Source organism: Elgaria multicarinata, chromosome 8 (genome assembly GCF_023053635.1).
Source record: "Elgaria multicarinata webbii isolate HBS135686 ecotype San Diego chromosome 8, rElgMul1.1.pri, whole genome shotgun sequence".
Lineage (NCBI taxonomy): Eukaryota > Metazoa > Chordata > Lepidosauria > Squamata > Anguidae > Elgaria > Elgaria multicarinata.
This window is the reverse complement of record NC_086178.1, coordinates 15,786,034-15,800,241: the sequence shown is the minus strand read 5'-3', so window position 1 is coordinate 15,800,241 and position 14,208 is coordinate 15,786,034. Positions and strand designations below refer to the sequence as shown.

General features: G+C 42.9%; 1 protein-coding gene across 1 annotated transcript in view; it reads right to left on the bottom strand.

The window, feature by feature from the left end:
- Positions 1–105: 105 nt before the first annotated feature.
- CCDC39 (coiled-coil domain 39 molecular ruler complex subunit) overlaps positions 106–14,208 on the bottom strand; it is a 35,597-nt gene continuing 21,494 nt past the window's right edge. Inside the window, exons 14-20 of the mRNA XM_063131882.1 lie at positions 14,079–14,202; positions 11,873–12,032; positions 6,194–6,300; positions 4,512–4,652; positions 4,164–4,343; positions 3,547–3,623; positions 106–250 (exon numbers count right to left, since the gene is read on the bottom strand). Coding sequence (XP_062987952.1) covers positions 106–250; positions 3,547–3,623; positions 4,164–4,343; positions 4,512–4,652; positions 6,194–6,300; positions 11,873–12,032; positions 14,079–14,202 — 934 coding nt within the window. The remainder of the gene's footprint in view (positions 251–3,546; positions 3,624–4,163; positions 4,344–4,511; positions 4,653–6,193; positions 6,301–11,872; positions 12,033–14,078; positions 14,203–14,208) is intronic.

The window sequence follows — 14,208 nt, the reverse complement described above, 5'->3', positions numbered from 1 at the left end:
TTACCCAAAAAGATCAAATATACTGCAGTTTAAGAACTATTTCTAAATAAGGGATAGACTTCTCCTAAAAGCACTGAGACATACTCTGCAGTGCAATACTGAATCCTAATTGGGGCTTCTGCTAGGAGAGGATGCAGATATACTACCCTGACTAGGAGGACGTGAAAAAACAGTAGGTTCGGGGCTCAGAGTTAGAGATACAATGTTAAGTTGTGCTTGACTGGAAGCTGAAGCTGAACTCTTGGCAGATCTAGAAGACAAAAGAAAGCCATCACACTAAATATATAATCATAAAAATGAAAGCTAGAGAAGTTCTCTGCATGAAACAAAATATGTTTATGGGATAGCTTCTCTAATATTCACTAGTGGCAGCTGTTTTAAATTGCATCAACTGATAGTGAAAAGTAGTAGGGATGTGCTCTGAATTTAGGTGATGTACAACCGAATCAGGCTGATTTGGAAGATGCCAGCACTGAAATGGAAGCTCCTCTGAAGCAGACCAAATCTGAACACTCTTAAAGATTAATTAGTGATTTGGAAGGACACAAGAAACACTGATAGGTCTGGATGAGACGCCACAGCTTGTGGGTTATTTAACCCACAGCAAGCTGCAAGACCAGGTTGCAAAATTAACCCCCGCTCAAGGATTATCATGTGCAAACCTAGGGAGCGTGGGTTATGTGAGTTAAATAACTTTTGTATAACCCTAAAACAGGCCATGGGTTATGCAAGGGTTGCTTAACCTCACATAACCTACCTTTCCAGCTTCACACGACATGACAATTTATTTATTTTATTACATTTTTATACCTCCCAATAGCCGAAGCTCTCAAGCTGAAGCAGGGGTTGCATATTCAAAATAGTGGCCACATACACCGTATCATTGTGGGTTAAATAAGCCATGGTGGGCTGTCTTGTCATGCGAACAGCCTCATGGTCTCCAAAAATTGACACATTTTCCCCAAAGCTCATCATAAAAGGAATAATATAGTTTGGGGAGGGACCAAGAGTAGGGGGTGTAGTTAATAAAGCCTTAATATCTATTTCTTTCATCATAACTCCCTAGGCCCCAGCACACATCCTTCTGAAATTTTGCAGGTTAACATTTCTATGACATATGCTATTTTCATGCAAAAAAACCCACCCCCACCCATGGAGGGAGATAATGGGAAGCAAATTACACACACACAAATTTGAATGCTCACCTTCAACAATAACAAAATCCTCTACACCTATCCTTCTGAAACTCTTCGTGAGGCCCACCTCTATGTATTTTATTTTCATAACAATTGCTCTCAGAAAGACGTAGGGAGATAAGTACATCCATTTTGGTACCCCAAAACCATAAAGGCTGCTCTTGAACAAAGGGTGCTCCCTTCACTTATTCAGAGGAAATGTGATAGGCTTGACCCTCTCAGAAGAGGCAACTCTCCCTGCAAATGTCATCCAACTCAGCCAGGAAATAAATTGTTTTTAAAAATCAATATGTAAAGGGGCATAACACTCACAAAAAATACCCTGCATCTATTTGTCTGCAAATCTCATCCAATTCTGACAAACAGGGAAAGTTACAGTCCTTTGTTGATTTCCAATGATTGGTGCCTCCCAATAATTGAGATTTGGATATCTGAATTGAGATTGAGACTGGGGTCTGAACTGAATATTGTGAAAGATACACATCCCTAAAGCTTAGTAGGGATAGAAATCCCATCCCCAGTCTTTCCCAAATTTAAGAGTGTTCCTGAAACCAGCCTAACATTCTAAGTGATATTCACAATGACCTACAAAGTAACACAGCCTTTATATCCTATTTTCCTGTATAAATTTGTGGATCCATAATTTCAACACTGCAAAACAGGGTGAAAGCTGAGAAATAATACAAAACATTATTTCTTCCAGGAAAATGCCTGCAAGTTCCTCCTCTCTCATTCAGTACATTAGAATAATCTCCAAAGCAGTGCCTATTAACATACCATAGAATAGTAGAGTTGGATGGGTCCTATAAGGCCATCAAGTCCAACCCCCTGTGTACATCCCATGCGTGGATTACAAACTCACCAAGAAATTGTGGTTCATCAGCCACTCCTAAATTAGAGGGCTTTCCTGTTACTTATGTAGTAAAGTGACCAAGAGACTGAACTATAAATTATGACTTTCCTGGTTCAAATTCTGCCATGAACTCACTAGGTGGTGTTAAGAAAGCTACTCTTTCAATCTCCGTGTGCCATCAGATTTTACAGGATTATTTTAAGCATAACAAGGTAATATATTTGAAGCTCCTTGAAGCGCTATGTAAATGCCAAGTAGTATTAACTGTTTCCAACCGAAAATATTTCCATGCAATTTATCTTCTACCTCTTGCTTATATGGAAATATTTTTGGTCTGATAGTTAATAGCCCAAAGAGTAGACCTAAGTAATGGGCGGGGGGGGGGGGGGGAGAGGCCAGAGCCTATTCTAAAGTGGCTGTCATGTTTTTGGTTTACCCCACTTTTCCTCGCATGCAAGCTTTTGCCTTTTCCTATCAGAGGATTCCCTGGTATCCTAGATGAATCCCTCCTGAGTACCCAAGATGACTGGGAGCAAGTGGCCTTGCAACAATTAGGAGGATCAGGGAAGCTCCTAATTGTGGGTTTCTGGTCAACAGTGATGTAGTGGCTAAGGTGTTTGACTGGGAGTCGGGAGATCCAGGTTCTAGTCCTCACTCAGCCATGGAAACCCACTAGGTGACTTTGGTCCAGTCACAGACTCTCAGCCCAACCTACCTCACAGGGTTGTTGTGAGGATAACATGGAGAGGAGGAGGATTATGTATGCTGCCTTGGGTTCCTTGGAGGAAAAAGGGCGGGATATACATGTAATAAATAATAATAAAAAATAAACAGCTGGTTGGCCACTGTGTGAACAGAGTGCTGGAATAGATGGGTGTTCTTGTGACCTCTCTTCCTCCAACCCACACACCCAAATAAGGGGTCGTCTGTAGGTACAAGGAAATCTACTGAAATGAGCCCAGTGCGTTTGGGTGCAAAACATGACATCATTCTGTGAAAGAATTAGACAATGAGAGTTGCCCCTGAAAAACAGTTTTATACCCCAAATAGGGGTTTATTTCAATAAACTGCGTTGCTGCAGAAACACACAGATAAGTCCACTGAAACATCTAAGGGAGCAAGTGTGCCAGATTTTGGAGGTGGGGATTGAAGAGGTCCTTTTTAAAAACAACAACCCATTTCCCTTTTCATTAGGGTAACTAACATGTTTTATTATTATTTAGAATACAGTTCTATCTCAACTTGCTGAAAAGCTATCTAAGCTGAAGGACCCTGTTCTCTAGCCAGAAGGCAGGAGCAAAACTAAGTGGGAGCTTTGAATTTGTAAGTCACTGTGACAATCTATTTCTCAGCCCTGCCAAGTGGCCTATCAGGAAAGACGAGTAACTTGCAAACATAAACCATGCCTGTACCACTTGGATCAATGATGTAGTCGCTATTCAGTAAGAAAGATTTAATTCTAAAGCTAATAATAATAATAATAATAATAGCACTTACATGCTTGAGAATGATGAGCTCCGAGCAGATGATTGAAAGCTAAGGCGAGAAGAAGTTGGAGAAAACTGTATGGAAGCCTAAAAGTTTTTTAAAAAGTATTAGAATATAGCAGACCATAAATGGATATAAACAAACACACTGATTTTGTATTAGGATATTAGTTTGAAATAGCCATATAGTTTAGCACAACATGAGCAGGCCTATTGAACTTTGGGCTACTCCACTGTCCTCTGGTGTGGCTGCAAGGAGACCGGAAGCTTGTTTTAGTTTTACTGCAGTTTCCTATTACATCTCAACCCTAAACTGTGGCTCAATTTTACTATGGTTAGTAGTAACAATCCAGCTTTGTAAACCATGGTTTGAAGTTGCCTTGTTTCCATCATAGTTAAGATTACCCACAGTTTGTTGGGTTCTTAGGACAGCAAGTTGCAGTTGAATGCAAAACATAAGCAGAAGTTCCTGAATTCCTCATGGCAACACCAGAAGGGGATTGCACAACCTGAAATTTTGATGCAACACATTTCTGCTATGGTGAATGATGGTTTAGCATGACATCTGCCTGCAAGTCATTGAAATAAATTATGAACAAGAAAATCTGAGCCAACAAGAAATAGTACCTGTTCAAAATATCTCTGAAAGGCTGTGTTTAAATCTGGATTTGCTTCTGAAACAGCAATCAGCATTTTATCCATGGATTTGCTGAAGTCTTTCAGTGCACGAAGTTCAATATCCTTTTCTTCTTGTGTTTCTGACTGGGTGTTCTTTAATGCTCGGATTTCTCTGGATAGTCGAGAAACCTTTAGAAATAATTTCAAGCATTGTTTAACAAATGCTAAGGTAACTGTTAGTTTTTATGTTAGTAGATCTTCATAGTACATATTTTGGTAATAGCTGATAATGTTGACCTCCAAGTCTATCATTTTATTGTAAGCTAAACCTGTTACACAATATTAATTTAAACCAACCTGTTTTGTGACTCTTTCTATTTTGGGCTTCTGATCTTCTATATCTTTGGTTAACCGCAGCATTTTTACTTGTTTCTCTCTTTTTCTTTCACTGTAGACAGTCTCATCTTTCAAAAGCATATCTAGAGTACCTTGCATCGACTGGAGGAATAAAAATTACATAAATTGTTTTGAAGCTGGTTTTTTTTAAAATAAATACATGTTCTGAAGCAGGTTTTTTTTTAAAAAAAAACAATTCATGCAATAAGGTAAACTCTACACAGTAAGAGAAAGTATACATTTGTGTATTCTCTTGTTTTGTAGTCACAGCTCAGATCTGTAAAATGAGCACAGTAGTTTGATATTCATAGGAAGAGTTAGAACAGAGCTTAGGCAATTGAGTGTTTATTTACTTTCTTTCTATCCCATCTTTGCAAGGTTCAGAGTACTGTACCCAGTCAGATGCCAATCCAGAATTAAAATAGATCAAAAGATAAACATACACAATTAGCAGGATTTGTGCAGCTATTTATGGGTAGAGCAACCTTTCCTAACCTGATGTCCTCCAGGTGTTTTGAACTTCATCTCCCATCAGCCCCAGCCAGCAATGCTGGGAGAGCACCAAGTTGGAGAAAGCACATGGGATACAACAAACCCACCCACCTCAACTTGTCTGGCTTGCCCTACTCTCATCTGCTATTGCTGCTTGCTGTCATGTTTGAACTGGAGCCTATGCCTGTGCAAAATCTAATTTTATGATACATAGACTCTCCATATGAGTACTACGTGCACTGACATTTATATGTCTTAGGCTTTCTGATATATATGCCTCCTTGAATAATCCCCCCACAAGGTGGAGCATGGTCCCCTGGAAGCATCCCCACTGTTACCTCCTATGTCAGAGATAACCAGAGATTCCCCTGCACACCATTCCTCTTCCCCAATTGGTGTCAGGAGAGGTGGCTGGTGGCGGCCGCATCTGTTCATGTGCCATGCAAACTGTAGAGGCAGGAGAAAATAACGGCCTTAGGGAAGAAGTAGGAAGTACCTCTTCATTAGGGAGGAAGTAGGAAGCACCTCTTTTTTAATTCTTCAATTAAAGAAGATCCTGCTTCCTGTTGGGCAGAGATGAGAGCACCCAGTGTCTGGACCACTGTCTAACAAGTAGAAGGAGAATTCACAGGTAAGGAAAATTCTCTCTTCTCTAGCTTTGGCAAGTATATATAATGCTTTATAAGCCATGCCAGGCTTTAGAAGAGCCCTGTAAGTAAAAAAAGAAACATCCCAGCAAGTCCATTGCTAAAGGTGGATCTGAGCTCAGGTCAGTCCATTGCATTATCAACTTGCATGCTGGCTCTAAAAGCATTTGAAGCTATCTTCGTTGATTCGGTCAAAATACGACGTACAAGTTAGAGCAGAAACACCAAAGCTTTCAAACTGCTATGTACATTTTGACTTCTGCCACCTGCAACCAATATGCAAGATCTGAGGTTTGCAGTAGTATTCTTAGAACACCCCCAGAATTAGATACCCAGAGAAGCATAATATAAAGAGGGGAGGAGGAGGTAGCATTCTGCAAAGCATGGGTCGTTCTTCACAGATACAGTGGGCAGATATGATGACAATGTTCCCAGAAAAGTTTAAATCTGGATAAAGATGATAGCAGTACCTACATATTGAGCTAAAATCAGAATTCCCTTTACCTGGATATCCTCCTGGAGCTCTTTGATCTGCCTTCGCTTGTATCTGTATTTCTCATCAGCGGCTCTTTTCTCTTGTTCCAGTTTCACCTTCTCTTCATGCTCCTCACCTATAAAAACCCTTTCAATTAGTTCTGGATGTTGGGCAGGGTATGCACTCCAGGTAGGGAGGCTGCATATTTCTCACTTCAGATGTAACAAAATTTCAAAACCAGCTTATCTAGTCTGCAATAACACCTCCAGTATGGTCAAATACTCACAAATTTTCAGTACATTAAACTAATCTGAATAACAATTATATGATGCAATGAACTGGACCCCCTATGAGCCAGTTCAACATAATGGGGTTCACAAAATCACGGAGGGGGAGATAAGCCATGGTAGGCCATGGAATCTGAGTGGCTTGTTAACCTGGCCAGGTTCATATGACCTGACAAGCCACGTGGACAAAGGTAATTATGCTAATCCACACCCCTACCTCCTAGGATGCGCCTGGCACGTACTGACTAGTTAACAAGCTACCGTTGCTTATTAATCACCCTGCAATTGTGCGAGCCAGGTCATTGTAAGCTACTACTTAATCATGGTTTAAGGTTGGTTTAAGGCTGCACAGTCCTAAGATGATTTTCTTTAAAGAAGTCCTTTCCTTTTTAAAACTTGTTTCTCATTAAAACCAACTGCTTTGTCATAGTCTTTCAAGGAACCTTTAAAAGGATGATCATGGCATAATAATGAAGTAATAGAACCAGCAGAGGGAGCTAAAGTTAATAGCAAAAGCTCTCCCCAGCTTCAAATACGCTGAAATTGTATTTTAATATTCAAGTATAAATGGATGGGGAAGATTTCGGAGTTCTCATCTAATATATTGTTTTCCAACTATGGTGTTATTTCAGTCTGGTAAGTAGACTCTTTTTGTCTTTCTCATATAAACAACAGAGCCATCCTCCACGGTATGTCAGCTTGCTTTTTCTTACAACACCATTGCTTTATAATGAGAAAAAGGTGCTTCTAAAATCAATGGCTGGTACAAAACAGGGCAGCCCATTTACTAACAGGGACTGGCTGACAAGATCACATTACGCCAGTCCTTTTACAACTTCATTGGCTGCCAGTCCAGGTCCAGGCCTGATTCAAAGTGCTGGTATTGACATTTAAAGCCCTAAACGGTTTGGGGCAAGGTTATTTGAAGGAAAGCCTCCTCCCATATGTACCTGCCCAGACCTTAAGATCATCTACAGGGGCCCTTCTCCGTGAGCCCCTGCCAAAGGAAGTGAGGCAGGTGGCTACTAGGAGGGCTTTCTCCGCTGTGGCACCCCAGTTGTGGAATGAGCTCCCCAGAGAGGTCCGCCTGGTGCCTACACTGTACTCCTTTCGTCACCAGCTGAAGACTTTTTTATTCTCTCAGTATTTTAACACTTAATTTTAACTTAAATTTAAATTTTACTGTTCTAACACTGTATTTTAATCTTATATCAATTTTGCTGCGTGGTTTTATCCTGGTTGTGCTTTTTATACTGTATTTTGTAATTGTGCTTTTAACCTGTTGGTTGTTTTATTATGGTTTTAATTTTTGTGAACCGCCCAGAGAGCTTCGGCTATTGGGTGGTAAAAAAATGTAATAAATAAATAAATAAAAGTATGTCCTCAGGCCCCTCTTCCTCAAGAGGCGTTTGGTGGGCCCAAGCGTTTCTAATCCACCTGCATCTTCTGCCTTCTCTGCTATTGCCATTGCGCATGCACGCACGCACACACACACACACACCTCTCTTTCCCTCTTACTCCTAGGCTTGCACGAAGTGTGGGTTATTTAAAAGGTTTCTAAACTGTAAATAGCAATGTCTTCAACTAGTGTGAAAAAGGTATGGAGTTTCTTTGGAAAGGCCATTCCAAATATAGGGAGTTACAACCAAGAAGGCCCTCTTACTAGTCTCACACTTCATAATCTTAGGTGGGGGTGGGGGTGGAGTAGGATACAAAGGTGGGGCATGGTAGATGAGTGTAAGGTTTGGGGAGACTTCAATTGTGTCTAGAAATGAACCAGCAGCTGGTGGTGGTGTTTAAATACTGGGACATGTTCCTTATATTTGTTCTTAGTAATCTAGCAGCAGCATTTTGTACTGTTTCCAAGAAGTCTTCAAAGACAACTCCATGTAATCATTTGGCCTAGTGCCGTCAGCCACCAAAGTAGCACATATGTGGGGCAAGTTGGGTTGCAGCGTTTGCGACTAAAGCTGCACGGTGCAGAGAAAAGTTCCTCTATTCACCTGACTCTCTTTCTGTAAAGGGCCATAGTAACTTGGAGATCTGAACATTTTATAGTTGCAACTTGACAATATTTTGACTCTTCTTTTAACCTTTTAATTGCAATATTTTACGGTTGTATAAGCTGCACTTTGTTTAATTTTATCCATCTTCTTAATGTTTTATGTGCTGATTTAAAATTGTGAACTTTGTTCAAAATATGTAAACCTTTTACTGTTTTAAAGATTGATATTGTTTTTATCTTGCAATGGTCCTTTGTCCCAAGCAATAAAGTGCTGAGACAGGGACAAGTTATGGCTCCAGTGCAACATGCAGAGGAGGACCTGGCTGCTGGTTAATTTAATTTGGTAGCTTCTGTAAATTACAGGAAATCCTTTCATAGTTTTTTTTAACTTTCTGTTCAGACATGCCAATCCTGTTGCATCCATGGTCTCTCTACCTAAGGAGTTACCGTATTTTCCGGCGTATAAGACGACTTTTTAACCCAGGAAATCTTCTCAAAAGTCGGGGGTCGTCTTATACGCCGGGTGCCGTCTTATAGGGCGGGTGCTGTAACTTCCAAACTTACTGTTTGGGTTCTGAGGGTGTCGGGGGTTGAGGCAGGCAAAGGGAGCGCAAGCTCCTGAGTTCTGTGTGTGTGTGAGAGAGAGAGAGAGAGAGAGAGAGAAAGCGAGCGAGAGAGCGCGAGGGAAGGAAGGAGGAGAGCGAGGGGGAGGCGAGCAACTCCTGACGGAGGTCTGTGTTCTGTGTGTGTGAGAGAGAGAGAAAGCGAGCGAGCGAGAGAGCGCGAGGGAAGGAAGGAGGAGAGCGAGGGGGAGGCGAGCAACTCCTGACGGAGGTCTGTGTTCTGTGTGTGTGAGAGAGAGAGAAAGCGAGCGAGCGAGAGAGCGCGAGGGAAGGAAGGAGGAGAGCGAGGGGGGGCGAGCAACTCCTGATGGAGGTCTGTGTTCTGTGTGTGTGAGAAAGCGAGCGAGCGAGAGAGCGCGAGGGAAGGAAGAAGGAGAGCGAGGGGGGGCGAGCAACTCCTGACGGAGGTCTGTGTTCTGTGTGTGTGTGAGAGAGAGAAAGCGAGCGAGCGAGAGAGCGCGAGGGAAGGAAGGAGGAGAGCGAGGGGGAGGCGAGCAACTCCTGACGGAGGTCTGTGTTCTGTGTGTGTGAGAGAGAGAGAAAGCGAGCGAGCGAGCGAGCGCGAGGGAAGGAAGGAGGAGAGCGAGGGGGGGCGAGCAACTCCTGATGGAGGTCTGTGTTCTGTGTGTGTGAGAGAGAGAGAAAGCGAGCGAGCGAGAGAGCGCGAGGGAAGGAAGGAGGAGAGCGAGGGGGGGCGAGCAACTCCTGATGGAGGTCTGTGTTCTGTGTGTGTGAGAGAGAGAGAAAGCGAGCGAGCGAGAGAGCGCGAGGGAAGGAAGGAGGAGAGCGAGGGGGGGCGAGCAACTCCTGATGGAGGTCTGTGTTCTGTGTGTGTGAGAGAGAGAGAAAGCGAGCGAGCGAGAGAGCGCGAGGGAAGGAAGAAGGAGAGCGAGGGGGGGCGAGCAACTCCTGACGGAGGTCTGTGTTCTGTGTGTGTGTGAGAGAGAGAAAGCGAGCGAGCGAGAGAGCGCGAGGGAAGGAAGGAGGAGAGCGAGGGGGAGGCGAGCAACTCCTGACGGAGGTCTGTGTTCTGTGTGTGTGAGAGAGAGAGAAAGCGAGCGAGCGAGAGAGCGCGAGGGAAGGAAGGAGGAGAGCGAGGGGGGGCGAGCAACTCCTGATGGAGGTCTGTGTTCTGTGTGTGTGAGAGAGAGAGAAAGCGAGCGAGCGAGAGAGCGCGAGGGAAGGAAGGAGGAGAGCGAGGGGGGGCGAGCAACTCCTGATGGAGGTCTGTGTTCTGTGTGTGTGAGAGAGAGAGAAAGCGAGCGAGCGAGAGAGCGCGAGGGAAGGAAGGAGGAGAGCGAGGGGGGGCGAGCAACTCCTGATGGAGGTCTGTGTTCTGTGTGTGTGAGAGAGAGAGAAAGCGAGGGAGTGAGAGAGCGCGAGGGAGGGAGGGAAGGAAGGAGGAGAGCGAGGGGGGGTGAGCAACTCCTGACGGAGGTCTGTGTTCTGTGTGTGTGTGTGTGTAAGAGAGAGAGAGAAAGCGAGCGAGTGAGAGAGCGCGAGGGAGGGAAGGAAGAAGGAGAGCGAGGGGGGGCGAGCAACTCCTGACGGAGGTCTGTGTTCTCTGTGTGTGAGAGAGAGAAAGCGAGTGAGAGAGCGCGAAGGAGGGAAGGAAGAAGGAGAGCGAGGGGGGGCGAGCAACTCCTGACGGAGGTCTGTGTTCTGTGTGTGTGTGAGAGAGAGAAAGCGAGCGAGCGAGAGAGCGCGAGGGAAGGAAGGAGGAGAGCGAGGGGGGCGAGCAACTCCTAACGGAGGTCTGTGTTCTGTGTGTGTGTGAGAGAGAGAGAAAGCGAGTGAGAGAGCGCGAAGGAGGGAAGGAAGGAGAGCGATGGGGGGGCGAGCAACTCCTGATGGAGGTCTGTGTTCTGTGTGTGCGTGCGCGAGATCTGAGAGGCAGAGAAGGAGGTAATAGGATTGAAATCAAATCTGATTTTTTTTTAATTTTTATTTGGTGTGCGTTGGAAGAGGGGTAGTCTTATACGGCGAGTATATCCCAAACTCTATATTTTAACTGGAAAAGTTGGGGGTCGTCTTAAACGCCCGGTCATCTTATACGCCGGAAAATACGGTACATCTCCTTCCATATTGACCTACCCAGACATTAAGGTCATTGTTTGTGAGGCCCTCCTCCAGGTTTCCTGGCCAAATGAGGAAAGCTGGGTGGCTGCAAGACAAGACAGCCTTTTCAGCGGTGGCACCCATTTATAGAAAGCTCCCCAGAGAGACTAACCTGGTGCCCTACATTATGGCCTTCCTTTTTATTCCCCCAGGCATTTTAAGAATTGTTTTTAGTGCCTTTAGTACTGTATAGTATTCTGCTGGTGGTTTTAATTTGGTTTTATTTCATTTATTGCTGCTAGTTTTATCATGTTTTTATTTTGAACTCTTTTTCTTTTTTGTTACAATATTTTAACCCAATAGCTCTGGCTATTGGGTGGTATAGAAATGTAATAATTAAATAAATAAATATTGGTACTATATGTTTTAATTATTTTCCCTTTTTCTATCCCTCCTTCCCATTTGTAGCCGTCCTTATATATCCCTGAAACAGTCCGATGACAGACCATGAGCATCATGACTGAGCAGAGCTTTGAACTAAGTCTTCACCACCCAAGTTCAAAACATCACTGTGTCACACTAGTTCCATCAATCTAGATTTCTGTTCTGATCTAAAAGGGATAACAAAGGCATCATGTAAATTACTTGTCAGTGCAGTTAGTAATCACAGCTCTTCCCTGTCCTCCTTTTGTGCCTCAAATTTCCATCTTGCACATACAGCTAGAACCCGCTTACTTTTCTCAGTAACTTTCTTGAATGACTCCCGATAATTGCTGTTGCAGCTGTTAAGTACGTGCAGAGTATTCTCTAGGGCTAGACATTCTTTCTCAGCTTTGTGGATCTTTGCATCCAAAGTATCCCCTTCACGCTGAAGATCCTCCTTTTCCTGGGCAGCCTTAAAATAAAATTAGAACTAAGATGAATAATGAAACTCCCGCAATATTCTAAGAATGCTTTTTTAACCTGGGCATTATTACTGAATCAAATATCAGAAAGGGATAGCAGCAAGCAGTTAAATAAAAGATCAAAACACTGTTTAATTTCAAGCCTGGGTCAGGATCGGATCATGAAGTCACGGGCATAGCTTTCCAGGCTGATATGGAGCAAAAGGCCAAACGTACTAAACTCTCGATGGAACTTGTGGGATATGTGGTGCCTAACCTGAGAAGTTCTGTGAATCATCTGTGAAAATGCTTGAGTTTGAACACAATCACCAAGACCAATAGGGCTTTCCCACTAAAATAGCTAACAAAACATGCTCACTGCTTTGAAAGAAAGTGGTTTTTCACTTTTGAAAAAGAACATTGAATTGGGGGTGGGTGCACAAGAGGTCACAGAACCCAAAGAATGGGATAGACTGCAGTTATTCAACAAGTACTTCAGTAATAGAGTAACAGAACCCAAAGAATGGGATAGACTGTGGCTATTCAACCTATACTTCAATTTCAAACCTATTCTAAATTCCAAGTGAGCCTACTAACGTTTGATCAAGAGGCTACAAAAATGTTGCCTCCAGTTTCATTCCTAAGGACTTAGTTTTCAAATATTTTCTGAAACACCTTCCACACCATCATTTTAAATGTCTCTCATGGTTTTATATTTATATATGAATCTTACCCTATGAGTTCTATAAAAGCAAAGTCGAATTGAAATTATAATACCTTATGTTTTATAACTCTTCTTTGTTATTCTTTGTATTTATGAATCAATGTAAGATTTTTTTCATTATTTTTTCACAATAATAAATAAATAAATAAGGTCCTGACCATCCATGGAAGAATATACATTTCTGCTTCCCAGACCAACATCCGGCAAAGTAACCCCTAACAACAGAGTAGTACTAATGCCAGTCTTCCCTGTTTCAATAGACAGAAATACCACGAATAGATTTTTTACAAGCTCTGGGACCCACCTCTCTGTATATTCCTTCTGGTTTGTAAATATTATCTCATTTAAAGTTTCGGTGATTGTGCAACCTCTGGGTAGAATCCAACTAAATTTCTACTTGATGTGAATGGGGCTTAAGTTGTTCATGACTAATTTAAGTCCCATTCATTTCAATGGGTCTACTCTAAGTAGAAATTTAGTTAGATTCTACCTTCGGCAAGCCTTGAGATGAACTTTGGTAACCCCCATGATGGAGGGAAACATGGAAAATGCAAAGAATTCTTACTTAAAACCAGGTGTTGTTATGACCTCAAAGGTGTGCTGTTCTCAGGCGATAATTACAAAACAGGTAGTTACAGTTCAGTTCCCCTGAATAAACTATAACTGCTGCTAATATGGGAGAGCCAGAAAGTGCTGATGACTAGATATGTGAATGAATTCCACCCTGGATAGAAGCAGGATAGCCAGGGCAACAAAGGCCAAATCTACACCAAGCAGGATATTGCACTATAAAAGTGGTATATAAAAGGCAGGAGCCACACCAAGCAGGATATAGCAGTATGAAAGTGGTAGATGGTATGTGTCAATGGGTCCATACTGCTATAAAGCAGTAGTGTGGCTCCTGCTGTTTATATACCGCTTTCTTAGTGCAATATCCTGCTTGGTGTAGATTAGGCCAAAGATTATTAGGGGGGTAGAAACTAAGTCCTACAAGGAAAGAGTGAAGGAACTGGATAAGTTTAGCCTGGAGAAGAGAAGACAGGGGGGATACAATAGTACTTTGCAACTACCTTCAGAGGGTTGCAACCTGTTCTCTGTCATCCAAGACTGTAGGACACGAAATAATGGGCTTAAGTTACAGGAAGGCAGATTTCAGTTGAACATCAGGAAAAGTTTCCTAATGGTCAGAGCATTTGGTGGGCTCTTCGTTGCTGGAAGTATTCAAGCAGAGACTGGACAGCCATCTGTCAGGGATGCTTTAAACTGGATTCCTGCACTGACTGAGCAAGGAGTTGGACTCAATGACCCCTTCCAACTCTGATTCTAAGTTTACCTTGATGACATAATAAGTGTGAGTTTTCTCCTCTTCTCCTTCTGGGGGCATCATGACGATGGTAATAATTTCATATCTATCCTTCAGTTTCTCAATTTTACTCAGCCGCTCATGAAACTCAGAACTGGTT